The sequence below is a fragment of the Belonocnema kinseyi genome, chromosome 7, assembly GCF_010883055.1.
Source record: "Belonocnema kinseyi isolate 2016_QV_RU_SX_M_011 chromosome 7, B_treatae_v1, whole genome shotgun sequence".
In the NCBI taxonomy this organism is placed as follows: domain Eukaryota; kingdom Metazoa; phylum Arthropoda; class Insecta; order Hymenoptera; family Cynipidae; genus Belonocnema; species Belonocnema kinseyi.
This window is the reverse complement of record NC_046663.1, coordinates 47,818,057-47,844,828: the sequence shown is the minus strand read 5'-3', so window position 1 is coordinate 47,844,828 and position 26,772 is coordinate 47,818,057. Positions and strand designations below refer to the sequence as shown.

The 26,772-nt window shown below is 27.7% G+C and overlaps 1 protein-coding gene across 1 annotated transcript in view; it reads right to left on the bottom strand.

Annotated features, from left to right (window-relative positions):
- Positions 1-26,772, bottom strand: part of LOC117176254 — a 77,368-nt gene that overhangs the window by 42,923 nt on the left and 7,673 nt on the right. Inside the window, exon 2 of the mRNA XM_033366411.1 lies at positions 1,517-1,759. Within this exon, the coding sequence (XP_033222302.1) occupies positions 1,517-1,759 (243 nt within the window). The remainder of the gene's footprint in view (positions 1-1,516; positions 1,760-26,772) is intronic.

The following is a 26,772-nucleotide window of genomic DNA, read 5'->3' as shown; positions in this document are numbered from 1 at the left end:
CTAAAAATAAAAAATAATTTTCAATTTTGTCAGGAATCTTAAAAATATTGGTTTATTCTTTCGAAACCTTTCAAAATTCTCAAAATACTTCTAAATTTGTCATTTGAAATCTTCAATAATCTAAATTTTGCTGTACATTCTTTTAAATCTCTCACAGTTTAAAATTATTTTTGACTCTTTCTAAAACTTCAAAAAAAATTTCAATCTTAGTCGAATTTTTCCAAAAATATTTTTAATTCTGCAAAATAAAAAATTGTAATTTCTGTTTTGTAAATTTAGAAAACAATGCCTTACAGCCTTCCAGATACTTCTTCACCAATTTATGAAATCATTTGAAATGATTTGAAAACTTTATATTAATTTTTCATTTAAAAAAACATTCCAAATTTTCCTAAAAATCTTAAGGAAATTAGTTTATTCTCCCAATGTTTTAAAATCCTTTTAAGTTTTAAAATATTTTTTAAAATCTATTTAAAACTTATAATTATCTTTCAAACTGACTTATGTATATTCTAAAACTTTGTATTCTTGGAAATTACCAAAATTTTGCTTTAAAAAGTATCCAATTTTCTGTCAAAATTCCCAGGAATCTTAAGAAAAAATTTTGTATGCGCTTGAAACTTTTCAAATTTTTTTTTCAAAACTTTTTTTTATATTCATAAATTTTAGCATTCTCTTTATATTCAGAACTTTTTTAAAGATTTATGTCATATAACATTGTTATATTATTTTATTTTGTATTTCAAAAAAGGCAATTATAAATATGATATATATTATAAATATAAATAAGAGCACCGTTTCCCATGGAGAATTAGATTCCAGTAACACAAGTGTTTTTAATAGTCTTGTTATAAAGAAAATATTGATTTGAAATGTATTAAAAACACTAAGCCTCAATTTTTGATGTTCAATTTGGTAATCAAAATATTTGGTGTGAAAAAATCTGATGAAAAAGCGGTAATGTCGTCACGATCGAACACTGTTTTAGGAATCTCGATCGAATAAGACTATAAAAGAGATGTAACTAGCAATACAGAAAAACAAAAACCTGTAACTACAACCAAAAAAATGTTTATTTGACACAAACGATTTCTTTAATTAATATAGGTTCAAACAAATTCTCGATTGATTCAAAAAAATATTGGTTTAATTCAAACAAAACTTATTTGATTCAATACACCATTGTTTAGGTTTACCAATTTTATTGGAATAAAATTCTACTGTTCATACAGGATAAAACAAATTTTTGATTCAAACAAACATTTTTCTGAGTGTTCACAAGCTCGTAAAGTGCATCGTCATTTGTTTGAAGATACACACTTTTTTTCTTGGTTTACGAAAAATGCATTTGCGTCAATATCACAGTTCGCCTATGAATGTATTTAGTACTCTTCTTGTTTTGCGCGACAATATCATACAGTTAACAGGAAACAATAAATTCAAAGTTACAGAAATTTTTGCTACAAATAATTACTCAAATATCGAATTTGATAAAAAATGAGTAAAATGTACATACGTTATTAACAAGAATGCCACAATAATCTGGCGATCCTCTACTGGCAAAAAGATTGATGCCGAGTGTAGCATGGTTTGTACCATTTCCTGGTACCATGCATTGAGGTGTTCGGAAATCTCTAGCGTGAACAGCACCCACGAAGCTTTGATTGAGATTTACACGGATGGTCATGTGACCAGCTTTACATGTTGCCGTCACTGTTGGTTGAAATTCTGTGTCCAACAACTGCCCGCTGACCTGTAACTGATAGAACACAAACTTTGAATCTGAATAGAGTGCTACATATTAGACAAGTACAGTTACAAATTAACATACATAGTTAGCTAAATTTTGTTTATTTTTCACTATTATTCGCACTATGTTGGTCAAATATTTGATATGATTCCAAAATTATTTTTAAAAATGTCGGTATGGGACACATCCAGAAAGACATCTGGGAAAATGTATGGGAGTCATTATCTGTGATATTGTAGTTAAGTGAGTTTATACAATACTTTATGTATATTTTAGAGTATATTAAATGTTTAACTCAAATATAACTAAAGCATAACGAAGTAGAGTTAGGGTACAGTGAAAGTATTGCTAAAGTACATATATATGAGAGTGTATCGTCAGAAAAAGGTTTATTTGAATCAAAAAAGTTCTTTCTCTGATGCAAGATATATCATTGCACTGATAGAAATATTTGTTATTTGTGAAACAAAACTTATTTAATTCAAACACACAATTTTTTCATTTAAACCAATTTTATTTCAATCAGGTAAATTCTAGCTTTGGTATAGGGTCAAAAAACATAGGAAAACAAGGACTATAGCAAGGTATAACCGTATTATTGATGATGGGGGGTAATCCGATATCTGAAATACATAAAAATAGAGATTCAGATTCATAATTTTCGTAAAATAAAGGAACATTATTTCTAACTTTTGAAATGAATAAAATGTTATTTCCAACATAAATTGTTTGACTTTATGTTATGAAAACATACAAATTTTACTTAAATAACAATTGGATTAAATCTTTTTGTGTTGATAATACTATGTTAAGGAATCAAAGATTCTCAACCTCCTAACAGTGCGTGCATGCTATAAAAATCATATAAGTTTTCTATAGTGTATTATCTTGTTTTAATGATTATTCATTCAGATGAAAAACTGAGAAGTTTATTTCCAACTCTAAAGTAGATTTCATGAGGAAAAATGATAAAGAGTTTTTTTCGAACTACAAAATTTTAATGAATATATTAATCCACTTTTACGTGAGACTTGCCAAAAATATTCGATAATAATTTTTCTCACAATATCACTTTAATCGCAAACTTTTGAAATTAAACATTTTTTTCGACGATTTTTGACGTAGGAGCATTTAACGAAGAATATAACATCGTACGTGGAAAACATAACTGTCAATGAGAATTTTGGAAATTCTTGGAAAAAGGAAAATCAGTGATTTTATATTGCAAGTAAATCATTTGAATATAGACTTCATACTCTTTTCCCTACCCCCCTCTTTTCGCTTGTTTAATTGAAAATTGATGTATATCTTTAAAATTCTTCTCTTCCGTAGAAAATTAATTTTTTTGCCCAAAATCAATTTCTTGAATTGAATATTTGACTATTCCATTGTTGGCTTAAGATTGATAGCTTAATTTAGTTTAAAATTTAATTATTTGGTTAAAACTGAACTTTTTTCGTGAAATTTATATTTTTGGTTAAAAATTCAACTGTAATGTAGCAAATTTCTTCTTTTGTCCTGTTTTCAAGAAACTTCCCATATTTTTTTTCGCTATAATTTGAACTGTATTAATACAACTCAATAAGAAAATCCAATGAAAAAAATTGAAAGTTTGTTCATTTCAATTGAAAAGTCTACTATATTTTTTCTTCAGAATTCACCTCTTTTGGTTTCAAATTCTACTATCAGTTTACAGATTTAACTATTTTGTTGAAAATGATTTTTTTTACAGAAGAATTTAACTATTTTGTTCTTAGTTAAGTTGACAGTTTTTAGTTGAAATTTGATGTGTTTTTGTTGTAAATTCGTCTTTCTTGTAAAAAATTAATCTTCTTGATTGAAAATTCGTCCTTTTCAGTAACCAATTTTATTTAAAAATTAAATTATTTGCTCAAAAATTAACTTTCTGTGTAATAATTCATATTTTAGGGTTAAAATTCAACTGTTTTTATGAAATTTCCTCATTTTCGCTGAAAAATTTAACTGTTTTCTGAAAATTCGTCTTTTTGGTTGCACATTTTCCCTCTTTGACTGTAAACCCTTTCCTGGTAGAATATCTAAATAAATATCGTTTTATGGTTGAAAAGTTCAACTGTTTTGTTCCAAATTCATCTTTTTGGCTTGAAAATTCTATTATTTCAGTAGAAAAATGAAATATTTGATTGGAAATTAACTTTATGATCGAAAGTATAACTGTTTTCTAGAGAAACGCCCTGGTTGGAAATTCAATTCCATCCTTGAACATTCATAATTTTAGTTGAAAATTCAACTATTTGACTACAAATTTAACTATTTTTTTTGAAAACTTAATTACTGAACTTTCTTCTTAAAAATGTGTTATTTTGGATTTAAAATTAATTGTTTTTCATAGAAAAGTTTGTGGTTAAAAATTGAACTGTCTTCTAAAAATTCTTCTTTTGTATTAAATTCAATATGGTACCTGGAAAATTGTCTTTTATTTAAAAGAATAAAGTCCCCTATTGTTCCCCTATTTTCATGAAAAATCGCTCTATTTCCTCTGTTTTGAGAGTATTTTGATCCTCAAAATCTGTTAAAATACTATGTATGTTTTCCAACTTATCTTAAGCGTTCATAAAATTAAATTAAACAACATCTTTTAATTAAAATCAAATGCATTAAGCGAGTGTGATTTATATATAGAAAGTCATCTCTTTATGCTTAGATCTAGAACAATTGACTTGTCTATTATCATTCAAATAAAAATTGGAAATGGTCAAGTTCTTTTCAAAACTCATCCGCGGTGCAGCCAGAAAGCGTATCGAGATGATTGACATCAAGTAGGTATTATACGTTGATACACATGAATTAAAATACAAAACAAAATTTTTTGTTTGAAATTTTGACTAAATAAAATATTTATATCATGTACCAGTTGAATTTTCAAGCAAAAAAAAATTAATTTTCTGCAAAAGGAAATTAATTTTCAACTAATGAGTTGAGTTTTTGAGCTAAAAAGCCGAATGTTCGAAAAAACAGTAAGTTTAAATGAAACACGATTTTTTAACCAAATAGTTGCATTTTCAACAAAGAAGAAAATTAATTTCATACCAAATTTTTGAGAAATTTTTTGCAAAAAAAATGAATTTTCAAAACAAAAAGACGAATTTTTAACAAAGAAGTTTAATTTTCAAAAAAAACATAACTTTTTAAGAAAATAGTGCAATAATTTTCAACACAAATAATTAAATTACCTACAAAATAGTTGAATTTGTAGAAACATAGTTGAATTTTCGACGCACAAAGACAAATTTTCAACCGAATGATCAAATTTTAAAACAAAAAGAATTAGTTTCAACCACGAATAATTTAATTTCTAACCAAATAGTCGAATTCTTAAGTCAAAAAATAATAATTTTGTAGAAGTCATCTAAATTTTCTACCAGAAAAGATGAATTTTCAATCCTAAAAGACTTATTTTTAGCAAAGAAGATTAATTTTTGACATAAAAAGATTAATTTTTAATCAAATAGTTTAATTTTCAATTAAAATTATGAATCTTCAACAAAATAATTTTAATTTAAAATAAAAAAAATTGAATTCAACCAAAAAAGATGAATTGTGGACATAGTAGTTAAATCCACAACCAAAGCAGATTAATTTTTTACCGAAAAGATAAATTTACAACAAAATACATAAATTTACAATAAAATAGTTGACTTTTCGACTCAAAACAATCAATTCTTAAACAATAATGAAATAGTTGAATTTTAGGTTAAGAAAATTAATTTAAAAAAAAATGTATAATTTTAATGAAATATTTAAATTTGCAATCAAAGAAATGAATCTTCAATTGCTTAAATGAATTTAAAAAAAATTATTTTAAGTTTTAACCATATAGTTGAATTTTCAATCAAGAAGATTAATTTGCTACTAAAAAGACGAATTTGCAACAAAATATATACATTTTCGATTAAATTGTTACATTTTCAACAAAAGAGTTGAATTTTTGAATCAGGCAAGCTTTTCTAATCATAAAGAGAAAAAAATTCAACAAAACAGTGTAATTTTTAGCCCAAAATGACGAATTTTCAATAATAAGATTAATTTTCAACTGGAAAATATGAATTTCAAATAAGAAAGTTCATTTTTACCTAAATGGTTGCATTTTAACTAAAAACTATCAATTTTAGACAAATAATGGACGCGTTAAATTTGAAGGTGAAAAAATTAATTTGTAACTCAAAAAAAAAATTCAATCTAATAGTTAAATTGCTAATGAAAGAGATAAATATTCAATTAATTAAATAAATTTTTAACAAAGTAGTGAACCCTGCATCAATGATGTTGAATTTTCAATGAAGAAGATTCATTTTCTACAAAAGAAGACGAATTTGCAACAAAATACATACATTTTTAATCAGATTGTTGAATTTTTATTTGAGAAAAATAAAATTCTTGATCTATATTGGAATAGTTAAATTTTTATTTAAGAAAATTAATTTTCAACTAAAAAAATAATTTTCGACAAAATGTTTAAATTTGTATAGTTGAATTTTCAGTTAAAAAATTAATTTTCAGTAAAAAAGAAGAATTTTTTACAAAAACGGTAAATTAAAGAAAAAAAGTTGAATCTTCAATAGTAAAATGGATTTTTAACAAAGTATTTCAGATTTCAACCAAGCAGTCACAATTTTAATCAAATAGAATAATTTTATACACAAAATACAAATTTATAAGAAGCTATATAAATTAACAATCAAATCGTTGAATTTTCAATTAAAAATATCAATTCTTAACGAAGAATGGAATAGTACAATTTTCCGTTAAAAAATGAATTTTCAACAAAGAAAGCAATTTTTAAAAAAAGTTAAAATTTTAAATAGACGATTACTTTTATACAATAAAAAATGAATTTACAACAAAATATATCAATTTTAAATCATTGTTAAACACATACATATTTTCCATGTGCGATTCTACATTCAGCGTTACCCCCTCCCCCTCTTACGTCACAAAATCTGCCCCCTCCAGGCAATGTGACGTAGTTTAGAAAACAAAATTAATTATTATTCGCACGCATATATTGATGATAAATTATAGCGAATAAATAATTTAGGAGAAGCTCATCAGAAACGGACTGTGAAGAAAAGGATTCAAGTGAAAGCGAAACGAGTACATTGATCCACATTTGAAAGTGATTAAGTGATTTAAATTATGAGAATGAATAAGTTCATTGAAATAAAAACAAAGGCTTTGGTTCACATAACTACAGTATGCATAGTTTATAATTTAATGAATGACTGCGTAAACGCGTGTCAACACTGATAAAACATTTGTTTGAAACAAACAAATTTGTTAGAATGAAGTTTGTTCGATTAAAATAAATTTTTATTGGATTAAACAAACTTCGTCTAAATAAAATTTGATTTGATTGGAATAGAATTTATTTGAAAAAAAAAACAAAACCTATATTTATAATTTAAATGAATAACTTTTATTTAATTCAGAGGTTGTGAAAAACTTCATTTAAAAATTTGTTGTTTCGAAATGCCCTAGAAGCTTTAAATTCTTTTAAATCTTTGGAAATACCATGAAATATTTGAAAATCTATTCAAATATTTAAAATCCTTTTAAATCTCGCAATTCTGGTAAATAAATTCTTAAAAATTTATTAAAAATATTATTTTGAAACTCCTTGAAATTTTGTAAATCACTGGAAACTTCTTTGGAATCATTTAAAGTACCCTAAAATATTTGCAATTTTTCAAATTTCTTTAAAGCTTTTGAAATTTTATAGAAATCTTTCAAAATAACCTTAAGGCCATATGAAGAGTGGGCCACATGACTAGATTCCTACCATACTGACACTTTTCTGATTTCCTAACTTATTTTCACACGAAGCGCCTATCGAGTTGAAAATTTGGGATAATAAATAAGAAGCACTAAGGAAAGTGGGTTCGGATATGAATTGTAATAAATACACAAAATTATTTACAAAAAAAACTTTTAATAATTATACCACCTTTCTCAGTGCTTTTCATTTATTATACCAAACGTTAAACTCGCTGGCGTTTTGTGTGAAAATAAGCTGGGAGATACAAAAAGATTCGGTAAGGTAGGAATCTGATCACGTGACCCACTCATTACATGGCTTTAAACCCTTAAAATCCTTTGACATTTCTTTAAATCTTTTGAAATTACTTGGAATCTTTGAAAAATAAGTAATAATTTTTCAAATTTTTTGAAAATCTTTCGAAACACCTAATAAATACTTAAATACCCATAAATATTGAAAATCTCTTCAAATTTTTGAAATGCTTTGAAATCGCTCAATTCTAGTGAATAAATTTTTTGAAATTTCATTGAAATATTATCAAATTCCTTGGAATCCTGTGAAATTTTATAAAATAACTTAAAATCTTGCAAATGTTTTTAAATCTTTGAAAATGTCTTGAAATATTGAACATTTCTTCAAATATTCTACAGTTATTTTGAAGTCCTTTGCATCTTTAAAAATATCCTGAAATGTATCAAATGTCCTCTGAAATCCTTTGAGATTTTGGGAAATTTATTAAAATACTTTATTGAGTGCTTTCAAAATTCTTTAAAATTACTGAGATCCTCGAAAATTGTATAAAATCGGTTAAAATCCCTTTAAAATCACTTGAAATCATTTTAAATGTTCTAAAACCTTATGGGCCTTATAAAATCTTTCCAAATCTTCTAAAATTCTAAGAAATTATTTTAAATCTCTGCAAATCACTATTTAAAATGTTTTGAAATCACTTCGTAATTTTTTAAGCTATATTAAACATGGATTTCCTATAAGGTTGATATGTTAAAAATATTACGCAACAGAATAGACCCGATCCCCGCCCTATTGAAGTAACATTTTTCTAGAGCCCCCTCCACCCTTCCCACTCAAACAAAAAAAGTGGTACCTAATTTATGGATGACCTCTCACATATAGTTTTATAATTTTATATATAAGGGGAAGAAGATTTTGCTTGATTCGGAATTTAATTTTTTTTGTTTTAAATTCGCGGTTTAAAACTTTTTTTTGGTTTAGAATTAATTTTTTAACTAACAATGTAGTATTTCACTTGTGGTTGAAACTGATGTGAAATTGATCTTTTCTAGTTGTAAATTCATGTATTTTGTTAAAATTGGGTTAAAAAATAAACTATTTTAATGCTTGTTTGAAAATTCGACTACTTTGTTGAAAAATCGTTTTATTTTTGTTGAAAATGTATCATTTTTAGTAGAAAATTCATGTATTTTGTTAAAAATTCTACTTTCCTGGTAGCAAATGAATTGTTTTGGATAAACTTTAACTTTGTTGTTGAAAATTGATGTATTTTGTTAAAAATTTGTATTCTTTGGTAGGAAAAATATTTTTTTTTAACAGTACAACTGTTTGGTTAAAAATTGATCTCTTTTGTCAAAAATTCAAGTTTTTTGTAGAAAATTCGTATTTATTGGGTGATTTGAACTTTTTTTATTCACCCTTTACTGGTACGGTGGGGGTCGGATCCCACCCGAGCGTTGGTTGTTCTATTCCCCTCGACCCCACCACCTCAAAGGGAACTCTAGTGGTCAGGTACCCTACTAGTCAGTACCGTAGATTAACACAGAAGGTGTCGAGATTCAAATTCTATGATAATTCGATGAGAAAGTTATTTTGATTTACTATTCTCAGTACAGTTTATTGTGCTATAATGGTTATTTTTATTTATGATATTTATTGATATCATTATTTTTATTTATAAATATCAACTATAAAATCTTTAATTAAGAATTAATTTTCTTTTTTGGAAAATTTAACTAACATGGTAGAAAGTTGAACTACTGTGTTAACTTATAAGAAACAGTCAGATTTGACCAAAAACCTCCCCTCCGCCCAAATCGTCTCACGTTATTTTTGGATTTCCTCTAAATAAATTGACGACAAAAATTTGTTTAGAAAACATCACGTAAGATAGGGAAGGGATCGGGGATTAAAAACTAACGGACCCTAACAAAAGAGTGGATCCATGTTTCAAAATTTTAGAAAACAAGTTTATGTAATTCATGCACGTCCCCTGTATGAACAAACCCCCCTAATTTTTATTTCAGTAATTTAAAAGCGCGTTATAACTATGATGTTGATGTTTGTTTTCATCTGTTTATAATTTTTTCCATTCACGATCCCGTTCTAAGAAGCTACTGAAAGTACTGAAAGTACCTTGCCTATAAAGAAATAAATAAGCGGCTAGGATGAGTCGCTTCTTTTTGATATGAATGCCCTAATAAAACCTTACATGTCAAAAACTGATTAATAGTGTTCATGTGTTATGTGAACTGAAACACTTTAATGAAAATATTTCAGTAATGTTTATTGAAACTCTGCAGAAGCGTTACAGGCATGCCTTTTTTAGGAACGGTATTATTCATGGGCTTGATTCATCTTGATTGATGAGAGTAATGTACACGTAAGATGCCTAAAAGGGACCGAGGTTACTTTAACCTGCCGAAGGTTCTTGAACTCTGTATCTCGTCGTTTTTTCTTGCTTTATTGTATACTGCATTTTGGTAGAGGTAAAATTATTCCGACATCATGATGATACTACACGGAGAAAAAAATTGATCTTTACCCTGAACATCTAGCGGTTTTAGATTAACATTTTCTAATGTTTTACTATAGGAGAGCCATCTTGAATCTAGATGATAAAAGTTAGATCATGCGGATATTAAAGATATACATTGTCTCTTCCTCTTCCTCCTCCTCCTCCTCATCCCCCTCCTCCTCATCATCATCTACCTACTCCTCCACCACAAAGACTATCTTAATGAAGAAAGAGGTAAACAAAATATGAGTGATATAATTATTTGTAGAGAAAATATTAGTGATATTATTATTTGTAAAAAAAGTATTAGTGATTTTAATATTTCTAAACAAAATATTAGTGATATTAATGCTTCCAAACAAAATATTAGTGATAACCGTTTTTATACAAGTTCACATGCGACCTTAGATGAAATCGTTAACGACTTTGACTATTAGCTTCATTAAGCGGCCGATAGAGGTCTGGCGTATTTCCTTACGAGTTTACCATCTTGGATATTTCAGTTTAACATACAAATTAATTTAGTTATAAAATCTCGAAGGGAGAGTAGATGTTACGTGTAAATATCTGTTTCTTTGGTGGTATTATTTTATAATTTGAAAATCTACTATTGAACAACCATTTTTTACGTTTAAAGTACGTATAATACAATCCTAAATAAAAATAAACGAGAAAAAGGGAAATTCAGTTGTAGAAAAATTCAGGAACAACTAACTCCCCGAATTGAAAGATATTCAAGATGAGTGACGTTTCACCCTTCAGATAAGAATTTAAACGGATAAATTAGTTTTTTTAAAAGTTTCATTAATTGAAATAGTAAAATACATTATAGCAGTCTTACTTAAATTACAAAACAGAAAACATTTTTTTCGACTTTATCGATAACAGTTTTCAGATACCAAAATAATCTAAGAACAGGGGAAAAAGGAGAGTTTTCAAGAAAATAGTAGAATAAATTTTTTTAAGTAAAATTAATTTTTTAATTTAATTTGATGAATTCTACATTTCCGACTAAGATTATGAACCTGTGACTAAAGAGAGGGATTTTCAACTAAAATGATGAATCTTAAAAAAAATAGTTGATTTTTAACATGTTAGTTCAACTTTCAACCAAATTTTTGAATATTTAACGCTAAATATTGATTTTCTATCAGAATACGATATTCCAATATAAGACATGACTTTTTAACTAAAAAGAATATATTTTCTAGCAAATAGTGAAATTTGCAACTAAAAAGTAAATTTTTTTCAACCAAACTGTAATAGTGTAATTTTTATTGAAATTGTTAAATTTTTTATACAAAAAACGAATTTTTTAAATAGAAAACATGAATTTTTAACTGAAAAATATTAATATTCAACCAGACATAGAATATAGTTACATCTACAATTAAAAAATTTAATTTTTAATGTAAAAACAAACGAGTTTTCAACAAAATAGATTGAACTAAAAAAGATTAATTTTCAACAAATAATGGAATATTCCAATTTTCATTAAAAATATTTCATTTCCAACGACAAAAAAAAATTGAATTTTTAATCAAATAGATGAATTTTCAACAAAAAAGAATTTATTTGGAAAAAATAGTTAAATTTTCTACCAAAATTAAGAGGTGAACTTTCAAAGCGAAAATAAGAATTTTCAAATAAAAAATGATTTCTCAGTTCAGTAAGAAAATTTTTTAAACTAAATTGTTGAATTTTTAAGTAAAAAAGAGGCATTTTTAACTTTAAAATATGAATTTCCAACAAAAAATTACACTTTAAACTAAAAAGATATAAATTTATAATAGAAATGTTAATTTTTTACCAAATAGTTAAATTTTCTACTGAAATAGTTGAATTTTGAAATAAAAAAAAAAAGAATTTTTCACCAAATATGATGAAATTTTAACAAAGTTGTTTAAATTTTCACTAACTACACAGAGAAAAATGGATGTTCAAAAGTAACATCCAGCTTTTCAGGGTTAACATATTTTACGTTTAACTATAGGACAACAATCTGGATATTTGAAGTTAGCATCTGTAGATATTAAAAAGTGAAATGTTACTATGGAACATCCAAAATGTTTCACTGAAATATCCGAGATATTACATTTATGGTTATGTCAAATAATTGCTGCAAATATTTGAGGAGTTTATTTATTTCTAGTAATTCAAGGAATTAATTGATAACTTATTTGTGTTTTTAAAATTAAACTTTAATGTTCTTGCATGCACGAAAAACCTATAAAGGGTGTAAAATGTCGATCAGATGATACATGCAGTCAAGTTGAGGTTATGTGTAGTAATATTTTCAATGCAAAATAAAAAATAAAAACGCGATAAGTAAGCGAAAAACGAATGATATGTAATGTGTAGTTATGATTCTATCTATTTTAGGTTATTAGAATTTGATTTTAAATTTATAAGCCTTTTGTCAAATGTGTTCATGTCTATATAATATGATATAACCTGCAATTTAAGATCATACTTCCCCTGTTTATACAGACAGAAGTCGCTATCCAATTTTAATTAAGGATAGCATTAATTTTTATTCTTTTGAAATGTTCAAAAATTGTGTCACATGCCCTTAAGGCCATGTGATGAGTATAACAGCTGATCAAGTCAGCCCTAAGATCAATATTTTTTCACCCATATTGAAAAATAAAGGTTTTAATTACGCGGAAATTTTTTCGGGAAATGTTAATAAATATTAAAGGATCGTTTGTTGCCTTGCAAAGGGTTGGATGAAGAAAAAAGTTTATGTATGCAAACAATGATTATCGACGGACACATTTAGGTTTTACAGCAGAAGTTTGACTTTTAACTTTCTCTGACGGTAATCATGCAATCTGTTTTACCCACAGACCCCTAAAATTTCGAAGTTGTCTACTCGCTGCGCTAGTGCTGCTTTGACATAGCTGATACCAGACTGATACGTATGTCAGACCAAATATGTTTATTTGCATTTCAAGTGCAAACATTAGTTTTTGCATTATTTGTGCATAATGTTCGTGAGCGATTTTTGTCGTTTTGCCTCACTTTGATAAATTAAACCTCATAACTAGCCCATTGACAACATTGCAAATTGCTTTCAGGGTTTGACGACAGCACGGTGGGTATTTCTCCAAAATAGTCATTAAAAAAAAACTTTCACTATTCTTATTATTTGGGACCAGAGACACATTCTTGCATGCCTTCTATTTATCGTGCAAAATTTTTAACACGATATCTCATTCCGTGTGGACGTAAGTTGGGAAAGAAAACTTCCACTGGTATTTTCTTCCAAAAAAAATTTTTCTCAAAATTTCCACCTGAACAAAGCATAGACATGGACTTTATTACCTCCTCTTTCATTACCCAAACTTCCATAGCGATACCTCATTTCGTTTCGACGTAAGTTCGGAAAGAAAGATTGAAGACCAGATTTGGTCACGTGACCCTCTCGTCACAAGGCCTTAAGAGATTTTAATGCGCAATGCGCATGCGCTCGGGCGATTTTAACATCTGAATGTGTTTCAGTTTAATATAAACATATTTTTACCCCTAACATATCAAAAAGATAGTAGATGTTTGGTATGAATATCTGCATGTTAGGTAGTACAATATTACCCTTTGAATATCTACATTTAAACATCCATTTTTCTTCGTGTATTAATTAATTTGATTCATTTAACATTCATTAGTATTTTAAATTAATGATTTTCTACTGTAGGCTCATCATCTACTGAAGGGTTGTCTCTTCTACAATATAAATGTTTAAGCAATCTATAATTACTAATAATAATAATAATAATAATAATAATAATAATAACAATAATTAATATACAACTATTATATTTTCTAATTATTGTCAGTGACTATTTGATTTTTCTTTCCGTAATCCTAGCTATAGAAATTAGTAGAATTTAACTAAGAATCAGTTATATTTTACTGATTAAAATTTAGAGTTCTTAGTGTAAAAAGCTTTACAAACTATATATTACATTCTGTTTATTTATTTATAGCGCATTGATAAAATTTGCCGACAGTTACATGCTTCCAGAGTCTGGCCTTACATAAGGATATCATTTTGAATCTTTTCGTGAAAGTGTGCCTGCCATGTTAAAACCCGTTTTGCCAACGAGAGTGAAAAAAAATTTTATGTTTCTGTTCAACTTTCATTGCACAAAAAAAACTTTAAACCCCATAAGCGTATTCCTTTTTTTCTGCGTGAGCCAAGCCCCGGACATTTCGAACAACCATATAGGTACAGAATTTGATTTATTTATGGAGTTAAATTTTAAGACTTGAAAAATCAGAAGGTATGAAAGATTGTAATTTTAAAATATGATAAAGGCGAACATTTCGTAAATCTTTTGAAATGCCGTAATAACGTGAATGTAACTTTTCCAAACATATTATTAAGCATATTTTCTAAACAGAAGATAAATACTTTTTGTAGTCAGGGGCAACCTGCCTACAATGGATAATGCAACCTGTAGTGGATAATAGCCAATTAAAAACACTAATGTAAGAAAATAATAAATTTAATTTAATTATTAGTTAGGAAACTATACGTTTTAATATATTAAAATTAATTATTTGACTTTTATTTGTGCTTTTAATTAATGATTATACATTGTAGGTTTCATTATCCACTTTAGGAACGTTTCCCATACTTTTATAACACAGTTAAACCCCAGTATATCGAAAAGTTGCATATCATTCTATTTGTCAACTTCAGATCAAAATAGTTCACTTTTGTGATTATAAAATCAATTTTTGATTAATTAATTATTAATTATTATTAATTTTTAACTTTATTCTTAAAATAAGTCATGTTTAATAAATTTTGAATTTCAGGGTAGGACAAAAATGCAAAATTTCCTATATTGGATTATAAATTCCTATGGCTCTGAAAATATATTTTAGATTTACCTAGTTCCTACTTCCCCTTCTTCTTCTTTGTTTGAAAAGTAGTGTATCTTCAGCTAAAAAAATTTGTCAATAAAATATTTACATTTTCAAATCAACAGATTAAACTCTAATGATTAATCTTCAAATAAAAAAGTTAGATTTTCAGTTAGAATATTGATTTTAAAAAAACGAATGTTTAACAAAATACTTGAATTTTCCACCGAATAGATTAAATTGCAACTAAGATGATCTACCAAGAAAGTCGAATTTTTAACAAAATAATTGAATAATAAACTAATAAATATTAATAATCAATCGAGCAGTTGCGTTTTAACCAAAACACATGAAAATTGTCTACAAAATTTCTAAAAAGTTAATTTTCAACCAAATAGTTAAATTTTCTACCAAAATAGTTAAACTCTTTATTTAAAAAGAAGAATTTTCTAAAAAAAAACAGATGAATTTTCAACCAAATATATTAACAGTTTTAAACAAATAAATGAATTCTCAACAAAAACAGAATAGGAAAAATATTAACTTTTAATTAAAAATAATTAGATTTTTAATCAAAGAGATGAAGCGATAAATTTTCAACTAAAGTGATGAATCTTTAACTTACATAGTTAAATTTTCAGTTTAAACAAAATTTTTTTAAAAAAAGAAAATGTACCACAAAAAACTTCAACTTTTAACCAAAAGATTAATTTTCAACCAAGAAGATTATTTTTCTATAAAAAAAAGAACTTTTAACAAAAAACATTATTTTTGAATCAAATAGTTGAATTTTTAACTAAAGACATTTTCAATCAAAAATAGAATAGCTAAATTTTTAAATAAAAAAATTATTTTTCAACCAAAAAAACGAATTTCCAAGAAATAGATAAATTTTCAACACCCAAAAAATTAATTTTTTAACAGGTAGTTAAAGTTTCAATTAACTAGTTGAATTTTTAACTAAATAGCTGTCTTGGCTACTATAATAATGAATTTTCCATAAACGATCTTGAATTTTCAACGAGAGAATTAAATTTTCAACCAAGTAGAATAACTTTCTAACCGAAAAGTAATTGGACGAAAGAGATGAATTTAAAAAAATGGTTAAATCCTTAAACAAAACAGATCAATTAAAAAAAATAAATAAATCGAACTTTCAACAAAGAGTCACATTTTCAATCAATAAAGATTCTTCAGTCAAGAGCGAAAACAAACTAAGAAGAATAACTTTCTAAAATAATAATTGTTTTTTTAAGGTAAAGGAATGAACTTTCAACAAAAAATATTTGAACTTATCACAAAAAAGATTAATTTCCAACAAAATTATGGATCCTAAACAATTAAGTAATTTACGGATTAGATAAACAATCCGATATTTGTATAAAAATGGTGTATATAATTTGGACGCTTTCTTTTTTAGTTCTATAAGATAGAGGAACTTGAAATCTCTTTAAATCGGTTTTCAATTTGTGAAAGAGCCAACAATCACAGGGATCCAGGTCAGGACTGTATGAGGGTTGCCGTAATGTGTAAGGCCATATTTCACTGTAGAAATTGCTGAATAAACTGCGATGAATGATCAGCAGTAGTAAAACGAATTTTACAGCCGCGCTGCTTATCCCCAAATCATAGCTTAAAATTTCCGAAATAATAGTTTTTGTAATTCCGAGGGCTTCCAACATCTTTATGTTTGTTAAACGACAATTTCCATTAATTAACAGTCCCACTTTTTCCACATTTTGAGGTGTTTTGGCCGTTGCGGGACTGCCAGAGCAAAGGGTCACTTTCCACTGAAGAACGACCACTTTTATTTCGCCTAAACCACTCTTTAATTTGATAGGTAATTGCGTACGTCTGAACCGTTTTTAATTGGAGCGCATAATATTGTGCAATCTGCACATGTGAGTACTGGCGCACTGCGCCTTTCCGCTACGTTGCTGATGTTTTTCAGGCAAGAGTCGCAACCGTCTCTTGTCTCTCGCGCTGAGAAACTGCATGGGACAGCAGTTCTAGGAATTACTAAACCGCGAGTGGCTAAACAGAGTCCCACGTACAAAGAGTGCAAGGTCGGATACTTTCCGGACATACCTCGTACTGACTAGATGCTTCAAAGATAGCCGACATTTTTGTCTTTTCTATCAAAATGATTAGAAACCATAAACACCGCAGTCTTAGCTAACGACTTTAGTATATATTTCGTTTAAGCACTACGCACTAACCTAGATAGAATATATCCTGCCTATCTATTCAGCCTACACTCAGCCCACCCACGTGTGCAAATACATAACTACAAACTCTTATCCATAATAGCCATTGAAGTGTCAAATGTTGAGAAGCAAACGAAAGTACGGAAGGATCGATGAAATCGCTAACAATAAGGAGAATTGTATTATTCTCGTAAAATAAAACAAGAAATCCATCAAGTCTGCTTTAAAATTTTTCAGTTAATTTTCATCTTTTTTGTCTGATAATTTACCCGCATACTTAGTTAAAAGCTGAACTACTTCAGTTAAAAATTAATTTCATTGGTAGATTGAACTATTTTGTTGCAAAAGCCTCTTTTTCGTTTTGAAATCAATCTTTAGAATGAAAATTTAACAATTCTATTTTTAATTTCAAAGTGATTGTTTTTCATTTAAAATTCAACTATTTGGTTGTAAATTAACTTTTTTCTTGAAAGTTAACTTTTTGGTTGAACATTCAACCGTTTCCTAGAGAATTCGTCTTCATGGTTTGAAAATACACCAGTCCAGTTGAAATTTTGTTCTCTCTTGATAGAAAAATCTTTTCTGGTTCAAATTTCTACTCTTTTATAAAAAAATTCGTTTTTATGGTTTAAAAACTCATCTCTTTTGATAGAAATTTTATTAATTTATTTTCATTAATTTCTTATTTATTTTTTCTTTTTTGGCTCAATTAAATTGTTTTAAATTAAAAATGGAAATTATTTTTTACAAGAAACATAATTTTAGTTGAAATTCCATCTAATTTGTTGAAAATTTGATTATTTTGTAAATCCAAAGAAACCCTATTTGAATGTAAAAAAGTTATTCAAAAAGCTATAGAGATTTATTGCTCAATATAGGAAAATTGGTATTTTTCTCTCACTTTCAGTAGTGGAAGTCGAAACTAAAACCTTGTTTTTGTTTCATCTATAGAAAAAATATTAGAAATTAAAAGATTTATTTCTAGAATTGAAAGTTGGTTTTCTTTTGGCTTTAAAATTAATTCTTTTATTGAAAATTTATATTTTTGGGTTAAAGTTCATCTTTTCGGCAAAAATTGTATTATTTTATAGAAAATTAAATTTTATTGTCGAAAAATTTGCAGTTTTGATTGAAGCTCATCTTTTTGATTAGTTAAAAATTTGTCTTTTTTGGGCTGAAAATCTACTATTTTGGTCGAAAATTGGTCTATTTTTGTTTGAAAGTTGAATTCCTTTGTTAAAAATTAAGTTTTGGTTTGAAAATGCAATTATTTTGTTTAAAATTAATTATTTTAACTAAAGAAATTTACTGTTATATTTTTTACTTTTATTTTTGTTGTTGAAAATTCATCAATGTGATTGGAAATTCATATACTATTTCATTCAGATGAACTTTTTTGTTGAAAATTCATATTTTTGGTTAACAAATCAACTATTTTGATAAAAGTCTAAGATAGCCTGTCTTTTTGGTTTCAAATTTCAACCACTTTTGTTGAAAATTCAACTATTTGGTAGAAAATTTATGTAACTTGTTGAAAATTGTGTTTTTTGTTGAAAATGAATTTGTTAAACTGGTAATTTCACGACTTAATTTTTGATGATGTGCAGAAATCCTGAAAATAAAACCAAGCACCCTACGACCAATTTTGCACAACCGCACCATAAAATCTTATTATTGAAATTTGATAAAAGACAAAAATTTTCTAAAAAAGAAAAGAATTCTTTTTTTCGACAAAAATAAAAGAGGAAAGAAATTTTATTTTTTGTTTTGTTTAATTTTCACGAATTCTGCACATTAACTTTATTATTGGACTTTAAATAGGACATTAAATTTGATTTTAATCTCATTTAGATTTCTCAAATTTGAACTTAATTTTTGATTCAAAAATAGCTTTTCCAATTGAAAACTGAATTATTTGGTTTGAAATTCATCATTCTTGATTGAAAATTCATGTATTTGGTCAAGGATTTAACTATTTTGTTAAAAATTCGTGTTTCGACTGTCTTTTAATAAATTGTTTTTTTTTCACTTGAAAATTCGCCTGTTTTTTGGTTAAATTTTTATCATCTTTGTCTGAAAATTCAACCATTTGGTTGTAAATGTATCTTTGCAGGTAGAAAATTCCACCGCTATTTTGATAGTCTTATGATAGTCTTATTTTTTATCGAAAATTCAACTCTTTTTTTAAAAATCTGTATTTTTTAATAAAAAATTTAGCTTTTATGATATAAAAGTTATCCTTCTTGGTTAAGAATAAACTTTTTTTTTGAAAATGCAATTTTCTTCAAAAAGATCCACTTTTTTGCCTTGAAAGTTTAACTACTCGGTAAAAGTTCAAATATTTGGTGGAAAAAACTATTTAAATACCAATGTAACTGTTTGGTTAACAATTAATTAACTGTTGATGAAAATTTGTCTTTTTAAGTTAAAAATTCATCTCTTTTGGTAGAAAGTATTTTATGGAAGAAAATTCAAGTATTTTGTTGAAATTGCAATATATTTCGACTTTTACCTTAATTTTTTTATATAAATTTATTTGTCTATTATTTTTCTACATTTACCCTATTCCCCTGATTTACGAGAATTTCTGGACATGGGTGAAAAATACCCCAAAATTGATAACGTAATTTATGGACCGTCCCTAAATGTATAGAGTTTTATTCTGTACCATGTTTCGTCTTTATAGAGAATCGATCAAATTTGATTTTTTTTTACATTTGTTTAGAAGGGATTCCTCTGATTTTTTTCTGTTAGTCCCGGGGGAATATATAAAAATGTATAATCAGTTTGACTTCAACATTACTGTGTCGCATCAGTTAAAAAGACACGAATCCGAGGTTTTTAAATATAAATAAATAAATTTTTTCATAACTTTCTTTCGTGTAAAATGATCATTCCAGGAGGATCATCCAAGAGTGAAATGGATTTAGAAAAATCGTATATTTAATTAAAAAGATCACTGATGAACACGTGTTAAAGTATAATAGAGAGAAAAGGCAAGGAGAAGATAATACCGTTCAACGGGATTATTTAGCGATTGGATACACTGTGCTCTGGAATACCTAGCCGTAGGTGTGGCTTTAATGATTTCTTTGAGAGACACTATCGGAAGTGCAGGATCTACAGGATAAACCGTAACATTGAAAAGACGACTGTTATGCAATAAGAATTCCATGATACAATGAAAATTAAAAATTCTTTTAGATCTTGTTAGCCAGACAAAATTATTTTGAGGTAATTCGTGTGGAAGACCCGCCATATGCAGGATATGTAACCTAGCGAAAGTAATCTACGTTGACAAGGCCGCTCCATGGTCAGCTTTTTCGATCGAGAAAAAACTTGTTGATATTTCATCTCGAAAGCGAAAGTTTGGAAGAGAAGTATTGACAGGGAAAGTTCTTAAATCAAAAAATCAAAAGTTATGTAATTATTAGGCCAACAGATTAATTCAGTTCCTTTTACTTTTATGTCATGTAACGCTTCTTCAAACTTGATTTTTTCCTGCTCTAAGGTAGCTTTAAAGGCGGAAAGTTAAGGTTTAAAACACAATATAATTGGTGGCGGACCTGCGGACTAGACCTTAAAAATCATTAGTCAATAAAAAGGAGCCTGAAAAGGAAAATTTAAGAAACTGCATTTTGTTTACATTCCAGCTGAAAACATGCAGCTGAGGCGAACGGAATTATTTGATCAGCCTTAAGAGAAGGTGTGATGATACGCAAAATGGGCAAAAAGTGGTTTCAGAAATTTCACAATAATGATTTCTCAATTGAAATGTAAAAAGCATGGAGTGTTTCAAATGATCCTTATCTATTCACTAATGATTTTTCAGGTTAAGTCCGCAGGGGCGCCACCTATTATATTGTGTTTTAAGTTTGAATCTTCACGCTTGGAAGCTACAATAGGACGAGAAAAAAATGCAGGTTTGAACAAGAGTAACATGATATCAAAATAAAGGCATCGAATTAATTTTGAGACCAACAATCTGGATAAATCCATAAAAATGGTCAAAGTATCAAATTGAGAAAGAAAATAGCAACAAAGCATTGCACAACAATTTGTATTATTCATTTGTTACATTAGCTTTCCATTCTTTTCAATGATTTCATATCCTGTTTTTTACAGATTTTGGACTCCCCCCCCACCCGTCAACCCTCTTTGAAGACGGAAAATGGGATCATTTTTTATGAAAATAGGGGAATAATAAGTAAATGTATACTGTCAAATAATATTAATGCAGATACAATATTGAATTGATAACGAAACGCTTTAAATGCCTGGGATTTTAAGTCGAAATTAATTGTATTTCAAACAAAATAGTTAAATTTTAAATAGACAGATGTTTTGGAATGAAATATATGTAATTTCAGTCACAAAAGAAGAATTTTTAAAACCAAAATTAATATTTAACCAAACGGATGCATTGGCAAATAAGCAGATAAACTTTCAAGTCAAAGATGAATTTTCACCAAAATAATTTAACCTTTAACCAAATATTTAAATTTCGATTGCAAGAATATGAATTTTTTCGAACACAGTGGAACTTGTAAAAAGTTCGTTTTCAAACGAGAAAAATAACTTTTCTACAGATGAGTTTCCAACACAAATATAAAATTAATTTTTAACAAAACAGTTGCACTAACAACCAAATAGTCAACTTTAAAACCAGAGACGAATTTTCAACAAAATACTTAAACTTTTAACCAAGTAGTTTTATTTCGAAGCCAAAAAGACTTATTTTTCGACGACAGAATTTTCAACATAAAAGTTTATTCTGAACCATAAAAATGAGGAATTTTCATTCCAAAAGGAGGAATTTTCATCAAAATAGAAGAATATCTAATCAAGCAGGATCACTTTTTTACCATAAAAGATGAATTTCCAATACAAAGGGAGGAAATTTCAACAAAACATTTGAATTTTCGAACAAAAAGTATGAAATCATAATCTTTCAATTTTCAACTTACAAAGATCCATTAAAAAATAAATGGTTCAATTTTCAAACAAAAAAGATTAAAATTTAACAAAATGCAGTTGGATTTTCAAAGCGAAATGAAGAATTCTGTAGAAGACAGTTTAATTTTAAACCAAATACTTAAATATTTAACTTAAAAAAATATTTTTTAACCAAAGATGCTATCGTAAAATTTTCAGTTTGAGAAATTAATTTTCAACAAAAACAAAATGAATTTCCAAGAAAATAGTTAAATCTTGAACCAAAGAAATGAATTTAAAAAAAGAAGTTTCGATCAATGAGATTACTTTTATAGAATTAGACAAATTTTTAAGCAATAAAAATTAATTCTCTAGCGAAAAAGGCGAATTTCTTCAACTTGTAAAGAATAAATTTCCAACCAAAAAATGAATATATTGACGGATTTTCAAGAAAAAAGTTAATTTTTGAAGACAAAAAGACGAATTATCTACAAAACTGTTAAATTGTCTATCTGAAAATGTAATTTTCAACAAAAAATTTAGTTTTCTGGAAAATAGTTAATATTATAAATTGAAGTTCAATTTTTACAAAAAAGGTCAATCTTCTACCATATATATGGATTCATAACCAAAAAGACGAAGTTTTAACAAAATAGTTTAATTTTTAACCAATGAAATGAATTTTCAAAAAAGATGTTTCAATTAACGAGATTAATTCACAAAGAAGACGTATTTTTAAATAATTTAATTCATTTCTAACCAAATAGGCGAATTTTCTAAACGTAACAAGGATACATTTTCAATAAAAAATTGAATAGTGATGAATTTACCACCAAGGAAAATTAATGTTCTAGGAAAGAGACGAAATTTTAAAAATATTTTTGAATTTTGAAGTCAAAAAGACAAAAACACAAAATCGTTCAATTTTCCACCTGAAAATGTAATTTTCAAAAAACAATTTTATTTCCTAGAAAACAATTAACATATCATAAATGGAGTTTCACTTGAAACCAAACAGATTAATTTCCGACCAAATATGTCGATTTTCAACAAAAAAGTTTATTTTTAAACAAAAAACTTAATTTATAACCAAATAGTTTAATTTTCTACAAAATTTTTAAATATTAAAGTCAAAGAGACGGAATTTCAAAAAAAAAATTGAATTTTCGACTACCAAATTATAAATTTTTAGTTACAACGACGTATCTTCAACCAAAAAAGAAAATAATTTGTTTTCAAGTTATAGAACTTAAAACCCATTAGTTGCTGTTTATACCCAAAAATATGAATCCTTAATGAAACAGATTTTATTTAGAAATAAAAAACGGTTTAATTCAACCAGAAAAGACGAATATTTTACAACAACAAAAAACAAGTTAACTTTCAACCAAAGAGATTAATTTTCACCCAAAGAGATGAATCGTGCAGTTGAATTTTTTACCAAGAAATATGAATGTTTAGCCAAATAGTATCATTTTCAAAAAATAGTGCATTTTTCAACGAAACACTAGAAATTTCAACCAAACGAGATGAATTCCGAACCAATATATTGTATTGTAACGTTAGTTTCTCGAATAAACTTCTAATCCATTTAATGGAAACCTTCGCGAAAATTTCGGACAGTAATTCATTCTGAATCATTCTGAAATCTGTATCCGAAACAATTCAAATCTATCTGAACCAATTCGAATTCTTTTTTAAATTTCGTTCGACAGAAATCGGTCAAACATTAACTCGACTCAATCCGATTTAATCCTAATCATCCGAAGCAAATTTTTAATCTGAATGAATCCGAACTCGGATTGACCTAAGCCGATTCTCAAACCGAATGAACCCAATTCAATCCGAACTCGGATTCATTCGGATTGAAAATTCAGTATATATTTATTCGAGTTCGGATTGATTTAGATTCATTTGGATTGAAAATCTGGTTCAGATTGGTTCAGATTAAAGCGGATTGAGTGAGATTAATGTTTAACAGATTTGGATCACACGAAATTCAGAACATTTTTCGAATTGGTTGGGATTGATTCAGGTTGGTTCGGATACAGATTTCGGAATGATTCGGAATCAATTCTGATCCGAAACTTTTGCCAGGGAAGTCCCAACAGAAATTTTTCACAGTGAATTAAAGAAAGTTCCCTAATATAATAGAGGAGTGGCTTTTCTGAGTCACTATGGAAAGACAGAACGGGGATATGCCACTCATCAATAGTTTGACGAAGTGTGTTTGAAATAATTCTGCTAGTATTTACTATTTTTTGAGCGTCGACGCCTATGCTTCGATGAGGCCCACTTCCACTTTGCAAGGTGATTTCGTCTCGAGGTCGCATCAAGTCATGAGCATAAATCACTACGTTCACCATTCCTTCTCCCGATAGGTGCAATAGATTTTTATACTTAAGTGTACATACATACTGATGTGCGTGTACGCATTCTTTCTACCTCTTTACACGCATGCAATGGCGTTCGATCGTGCCGCTACAATACAAAATCATTTATAAACAATAGATTATGATAAATATAATCCACAGTCCAGTACAGGGCCATCAACAACATTTGCGTAATTCTAGACTCTAGGCCGATAATTACAACTGCCGCAACTTCTCAATTGGAATGTAAATTAAAAACTCCCATATTTCTGGTGCGGTATACAGGAGTAAGCCAACAAAACATGATAAATTCATTCGAGATGATTCCTCAATAGTTAGACAAATGCATATGAAAGTTCTTTTCTAGGGCACATTTAATGACCTAAGAAAGCTTAAGTGAAGGTCAAAATTTTATTGGGCGAATGAATAAGAAAGAGGGAAAATATGGTTATCTGTAATGAAATTAATGCCTCTTATGAAGAAGTATGAAAAGAACGAGAAGGGATCCTTCGTAAAATAAAGTTTGTCCTAAAAAGGGCCGTATGGTAGGCTGCAAATAGCAGATTAATGAATAAGGTCAGTCATTTTCTTTTGATTGATGCAACACTTTGTCCAGAAGTAAACCTACGAGAAATTGCGAAACTAAATTAAGCATCTCTGAATTTCGTTGTTGGTGTTACATTCTCATTTTCGACATCTTTCTCGTCATCAGATTTCAATGGTTCTCGTTCCTTAATACTATTCAATATCTCACTGCCTGTCGGTTCTGTAGCAATTATTAAATTAGTGCCCACATCAACAAAATTTTAGAAGTTTACATAAAAAAGTCCTAATTTCCTTTGTAGATCAGTCCACTCTTCAGAAATACCATCTACAGCATGTTAATGCTCTTCTTGTGACATCAATGCAAGCTTTGTTTAAATAAAAAATTGTATCCAACAAATGCAAATCCCCCTCCCTGCTCTTTTTTTCATCTGATGTCTTGAACAATATTCTTATGATTCTTTTCGGCAGTGGAGTCGTTGCATGAATTTTAGGTAACATAATTTTTGAATACTGCATAATATTCTGAAAATTTTAGTGAATTTACAAAAAATTCGAATACTTCATTGTTAAGAAAAAAATGTTTAAGATAAGTATCGAAATCTTGATTCAAAAACTCTGTGACCTTGAAATGTCATGTCAGAATAAACGCTTAAGCAAAAAGAATAATGATCCAAAATTTCAATTTTTGTAGTGAAATTCGGTGGTAATTAGTCCACTTTCACGGCCTTTAGTGTTTGCATCAAGACTTTCGGATGAGCCGGAAAATTATGTCCACAAATAGAAGAACTTTCCGATTTTCTCTTTGGAATTTGCGATGAATTTTATTAAGCCAGGCTTCATATATTAAACTGGTCATCCAAGAATTTTTATTGTTCTTGTGAAGCACTGGTAAATACTTCACACCCTTGAAACATCGTGGATTCTTTGAATTATATTGCCAATAACTTGAGGTTTTCTTTACCAGACATATTATAGCGGAGACCAGAACAGTAACACGATCTTTGTTCTTCCTTCAACCATAACAAGTGGCCTTTAAATTATTCAAGAATTCGAATTATCGAGAAATTTTAACATAGAAAATGTGGAATTTCATCCGGGGTAGAAAATAAAGTTCGAATTGTCGAAAATTCATATTATAGAGGTTCGTATTATCAAAGTTTCACTGTAGTTGATTATCCAATATGATCGAATTATTGAATCTATTAGCTTGCACGGAGAAAAATGGATGTTCATCCTAAACATCTAGACGTCTCAAGTACACATATTCAATATTTAACTATTTACTGTTATAAATTTCTGTAGGAATTTTTAGAGACGCGTCACAAAAGCTTTATGCAGAAACTGTTTCTAAATTTTCCTATACTGCAATCGAAATTTCCGCAATGGTAACTACATGAAACTCTAGTCACATGTTTCAAAAAATTCTGTTACAGTTTAGGAATTTTCATTTACTCTAACTAAAAATTTCAAGAACTTAGAAAATTTGTTTTAGTTCAATAATTTAATATAAATCGTGTACT